The 6,200-nt window shown below is 48.5% G+C and overlaps 1 protein-coding gene across 1 annotated transcript; it reads right to left on the bottom strand.

Moving 5' to 3' along the window:
* Positions 1–4,506: 4,506 nt before the first annotated feature.
* TM35_000301680 (uncharacterized protein) lies at positions 4,507–5,232 on the bottom strand (the record flags this gene model as incomplete). Its single annotated transcript, XM_029028491.1, has 1 exon — positions 4,507–5,232. One exon carries the CDS (start codon positions 5,230–5,232, stop codon positions 4,507–4,509), a length of 726 nt encoding a protein of 241 aa, XP_028880194.1.
* Between the last annotated feature and the right edge of the window lie 968 nt (positions 5,233–6,200).

Raw genomic sequence — 6,200 nt, 5'->3', positions numbered from 1 at the left:
ACTCAACAGGGTCTTCTCTTTTCCCCGCTTAGCCCTTCAAGTCCGTTCCCTTGACTGCCGTTTCGCTAGATAGTAACTCGGGACAGAGGGAATCTCATTGACCTATCTACGTGCGTGACCCCAATCGCACCACAGGGCAGTGGACCAGCGTAAAGGAGCCACACCTCCACTCCAGTCGCTCACACACATGTCGATGGATATCACCACGCCGTCAGTCAAGGCACCCCACACAGGCCGCAGTGGAGCGGTCCAGCAACACAACGGTGTCCTTCCCACTCACAGTGCACGCACACACAATGACAGTCTCACATGCTCATATCAGAGTGGCACTGCGGCATTCCCTAAAATGCACACGGAGTCACACACCTACAGAGAGGAAAAGAAAAACACAAAAAAAACAACAACAGGATACCAACAGCACACAAAGCACTCACAATACAATAATCACAGCTGACACTCTCATCAGAAAAAAACATTCACCCACACCAGCACATCAACTCAACCCCCCAAAAGAAAAAAAACAGACCCATTACGTGAAGCCAAAGCGGAACAGTCTCAGTCCATCTCCCCGTAGGGTGCAGTCACTCAAGCAATCCTCACAACAAACAACACACACCACAAGGGCAGTAATAACTCCGTGGCAATGCCGTGAGTGACACCACCGAGAGAGAAGATGAGAACAAAGAAATGTGTTTTCATCACGTGGGCGGTGTGCGTAGCAACCCAAACACACAAAGGAACACACAACAGAGGGACACACTCAAACACCAACAACCCACCAATCTTTATACCAAAATAAAAATGTAAAAAAAAGAGTGACTGCATGAGGCAGACACAATAATAGAGCAAAGATGTAAAAAATGAAATTCATTACTTAATCTAACTGCGATGCCTGGACGCAGTCCAATTCACCCCAAAGTTAACAACGGAAAATCATTGTGTACTGATCGTGCCGCGCCCATATCTTTATTCTTGATGTCCCTGCAGCAGTTTGTATATAATGAAAAAAAAAAAATCATTTCACAATGATGAGCACACAAGGTACACAAGGTGTATCAGAAACGCAAAAGAGAAACACACACATGCACATAATGTGCAATGTAATTATAATGAAAAACACACACACACACGAGGGAAAAAACAAAAAAAGAAAAAAGCCGTGATCACCATATGAATATGTTCAGGAGACAAGCAACACAATTCCCAGCAGTAGGTGTGTGTGTGCCTTTCGTACAGGGCGAGCAGTGGGAATGATGCACACATGATGACAGTCCACACACACACACAAAGAAAAGGAACGTTGGCAGTGTGCGTGTTTGTTTGTGTCTTGAACCTCCTGCCATTCTTCACACTTCAGTCACAGCAATTAAAACACATTGGGATTGTATCCCATTCCCATGGGTAAAAGCAATAGTTAGTAATATCACGGAAGACACATACATCACCAGGAGGACACAATAAATGGCGGCAAAGCAGTTCCCAGATAATTCCAACAAACAAAGAGTACACTCTCCTCACAAAATGATGGTTTGTCATCTGATGAGTGTCATATGGAGTCCAATAGATGTGTTCAGCACAATAATGCAAACAAGAGATTTATCAAACTGAAAAAGAAAAAAAGTAACATTAAAATTCTAAAAGGAACAGTGCCCTTACAATGCATCCATATCCACTCAAACAAAGGTCAACTGTGCAACTGTCTCGTGGGAACACCGATCAACAAACGCGAGTGTAGCCCAACACAGACAGAACAAGAAGCAACAGTAAGGGACTGTGCATCAATGCGGGACTGACGCTGTTGTCATTCCCATTCGTGACTGCTTGGGCCACTTCCGCATCTACTCTTGCATTCCCTGCCCCTTCATTTTCGTTTTCGGCCGCTCCCCCTTGTTCATTGTCCTTCTGTGGTTTTTCTTCCGCCCGTTCACCGTTCCCCTCCTGTCCTTCTTCTTTTTCCTGAACACTCTGCCCGTCTGATTCAACCTCTTGTGTCCCTTCTATTCCCGATGACGGCTGCTCTTCAACCACAGTCCCCTCTTGTTCCTTAACCTCTTTCTCTTTTTCTTCAACCAGCGCCCCCTGTATCTGACGCAGATATCCTTTTGCTTCTACTGTCGCCATCTCCAGTTTTCCACGAACGATGTCAACTCTCCCCTCTGCTACCTTCTCCACCTCTTCATCGTTGATGCTTCTTGAAATATCTGCGAGCCCTACGACACCTTCCAAAGTCGACTTAATACCTTTCACTTCTTCATTCACGTCACCACTGCGTTGACCGTGGAGCCTAAATGGTTCGAGTCTTTTTACCGCGGGATTGGCACGTACCGTGAGGTTGAATAACGCCTCCTCTGCTATTGTGCTGTTCTTTACGAGTCTTTTTCTTTCCGGCGTCTCGTCTCGCCGTGCATCCAGAAAACGCCTTCGAGCCTCGGCAACCTTCCCCTTCATACCATCCAAGTACTGGATTTGTTTCACACAAGGTCTTTCCCATAGTCCCAGGTCCACGAGTGATAACTTCATGCTGTTAATGGCTTTTATACGTTCTTGTATTCCATCCCTTATTTCCTTCTTCCGCGTAACATCTGGATCCAACACTCCTTTCTCTTCCCCTTTTAATAGCTTGATCTCTTCAAGAAAACCCTTGATGTCATCCGCAGCACCTTGAACACGCCTGGAGTTTTCCTCGCACGATTTCACCCCATCCTCCAAAAAAGACAGACACCCATACGCGCGCTCAATGTGCTCATACGCCTTGGCTACCGTCTCGTATAACGACCGTTCCACGTCTGCTTCAGTTGACACGGTGGTTGATGAATCCCGCGCAACTCCGCTTTCACCCGTCGCATGGGCCACACAAGTACAGAAGTACAAAAGTACCAACAGGTACACCACACGGCGCAGTTGGACGAAGATCGCTGTCATGGTTGTAACTGTGGTTTGCTTGGATCTGTAGTAACAAGAAAAAAAAAAGGAGAAAAGAGTCGCACATTTAACACACAAGGTAGAGGGCGTACATCAACACAGAAAGAACGAGAGAGTAACATCATAACAATCCAATGAAGGACCGACAAATACAACACACAACGCAGGGTAACGTGACGCAGGCAATCAATCTTACCACTTCACATAAAAACAAATACACACCGGAATCCCTTGCGGCTGCCAAAACAACACCCCAATCACGAACGAAAAAAAATCCACAAATACATTAAAAAAGAAACGACACCATGGGAATTTACCCACAGATCCCAGGTATACCACTCGACAATAATATACAACGTGCCTCTATCTATCTTTCACCGATGGCTCACCCCCATTTCTCGAATGGTCGGCATCCCCTCAAACTGTTATAAGACCACTGAGGAGATACCAGCAAGCACAGAACCTCATCTCAAACAGTACTCAAGGAGCACCCCCATATGAACGTTAAATGTCTTTTTTCTTTTTTGTTCTTCGTTTCTTTATGTATATTACTCCAATGGTACGGCTATCAACCGTACACCGTAAAGCACTTTAATTACTGACTTGAGAGTGGCTCCGAAGAGGAAGAAGATCCCTTCATTTTATGGGATCCTCAAGCTCTTGTAATTTGATTTTTGGTTGTAGCCCGTTCCCAAACGAGAGAACCAGTCTACGAGAAATCCGATCGAGTGAACTCCACCAGATCTCTTTACTCTCACTGTTCTTACCCAAAACCCGTCCTCAAGTCTCCTTTTGTTATTATTTTTGTTATTTTTGGATTTTTTTTAATAGATTGGCCTCAATGAACTCCCATTTATTTTGTTGCTTGTTGGGTCGGCGGCCGACGTCTCGAGCGTACTCTTCTATCAGGGTTTCCATGCTCGAGCTCGTCGCTGATTTTAGAGATGTGGGGAAGCCTCACAGTGGGGTAGGTAAGCTGCGAACGTTAAATGTGACACCCCAACCCATCAGCCATCACAACATCCACACGTCAAATTCCCTGTAGTTTCAACACGGGTGCACGCAACATCGGCACCCCCCACTGCAAAGAACTGCACGGACGGTTGTCACCACACCCATTACCTCATGAACACATCACAATGATGGGTGTCTATTGTGCGCACACGTTCATTACAAACGCCTGTCTCCCGCTCCTCTTTGTGTGTATTGGACCCGTGGCGCATATCAAAAAATACACGAGTGACCCAGTCGGAAATAAAACCTCCAAACACCACGAGATCACGGACACCATCAGGTGAGCAACCGCAGGCCAAAGTCGGGCGGCATCACCTGAAATCGCACATCACTTTCATAATGCCGGAGATTGGGAACAACAACCATTGCATGGGATGTGAAAACACACTCGCGAGAGGAAAAGAAAGATGTACATCATCAACAGAACTCGAAACGAACACGCGACCCCAGAGCACAAGAACTGGCGAGAAGTTCACCTAGACACCGTGAACAATGTCCACGCAATCAAGCACAAGAACAATCAAAACCAATGAACAATGTTCTCATAAAACGAATAAACCGGGGAAACGTTTACAGCATACCCACAACACATATGCGCACAGAATTCCTGTCACCCCTTCCGCACAACATAACCCCTACAATGCATATAAGAAAGGTACGATCCAACATATGCCCTTCCACCCCTCCTGGGCCAGCCCACCCCATGGGAGGCAGAGTCCCACAGCCAGAGCGCAACGCGCGGTGCCGCAAACAAAAGCGCAACCAGCACCAGCACATGTAGAAAACACAAATCACGACGGCAAAAACCAGATGGCGCGCCTGGCACCCCCAAAAAAATACAGGTGTGGGGGTCCAACCCCGCCACACGGACAAGTCCGAGACGGCCCGGGACACCACCAAGGCGGAGCAGCACAACGACACAGAGGCTACGAACGACCAAAAGAAGAATAAAAACCAACAGAACGCCAAAATAGCAGAGGCGCAACTATTGTAGAGGCCGCCTGCTTCGACCAGAAAACTGCCACCCCACCCCGGCGCCACCAGCTGGCCAAAGTTGTGACAGACGGCGGCGGCGACGCCACCAGGCCGGCACAACCCAAAACACCGGAACAACCCAACACCTAAAAGGGTTAGCTTGTGTGCGAAAATGCGCCCCAACACCACCGTAACGAGGCCCAGTAGAGCACGGAGGCGGGAAACGCACGGCACTCGCAAAACTGAAAATTCACCCCGGAGACCCCCCCACCCCCCCGGGAGCATAATATGTTCTTTTGCGGGTATTTCGGGTGCGACCATACTTGGCCGAATGCACCATATCCCGTCCGATTTGTGAAGTTAAGCGGCCACAGGCCTCGTTAGCACGGCGACCTCTCACTGTGCCGGAACCCGGGGTGCCGTACCCTCCTCAATTTTTTTTTTTTGCCAACATCATGGGGTGGGTGCCGCGGACCTCTGATGCCAACCACGGCGCGCCTTTGGCAATGAGGGCTGCCCCATCGCGGCGCCCAGCTCACGCGCCTCCATCTCCCAGGGAAAAGCCAAACATACCTCACCCATTGTTGTGGTGGGGCAGGCGGTGGGGTCCCAACAAACCGAAATACCTATGGGGCGAAGTGTTCTTATGGGGGAAGGTGTTCTTGTTGTGCTTATTTTTCCTTTTCTGCATTTCCCATGGGTTTCCTTTTCACACCACACATGGCAGTAGCGGAACGCCTTAACACATCACCATAGCGGAATTTGCCTTTATCATGGGGGTTTGGTGAATTCCTTTTCCCTTTGTTCTTTTTGTTCATGGCGTGGGCCATCCAACAGCACCTTTTTTTACTCGGTGGCACGCGGCACCATGTCACGAGGTGAACGGGGGAAGGGTCATCTTTTCGGAATACCTTTCAAACCCATCTTACTCAGCGTTAGAGTGGGGAAAGCAAAGAGTTTTCCACTATCCCCAACCCCACTCGTTTTATAAGTGAAACACCCCAGGGAGCCACCCCACCCCTCTTCTTCTTGTTGCGCACAAGGCGCTGTGGCAAGTTGGCCGCCCGCCTTGGGTTGTGGAGGTTGTGTTCTCTCCTCTCCCTTCTTGGGGTGAGGGGTAAAAAAAAGAAAAGGGCAAAACCCGACAACGAGCCTCGAGCATTGCGCGCGTAGACTGGTTGCCAGGTTTCATCCCTTTTTCATTTCCTCATCCCCACTCTTCTTTTTCTCTCAAGTTCAAAGTCCCTGAGCGTGTGATATTTCAGGCCTCAAGGTTCAGCGCCTCGGGA

The sequence above is a fragment of the Trypanosoma theileri genome, assembly GCF_002087225.1.
Source record: "Trypanosoma theileri isolate Edinburgh chromosome Unknown TM35_Tth_30_V1, whole genome shotgun sequence".
In the NCBI taxonomy this organism is placed as follows: Eukaryota; Euglenozoa; class Kinetoplastea; order Trypanosomatida; family Trypanosomatidae; genus Trypanosoma; species Trypanosoma theileri.
The sequence above is the reverse complement of the archived record's forward strand: the minus strand, read 5'-3'. Positions and strand labels throughout refer to the sequence as shown.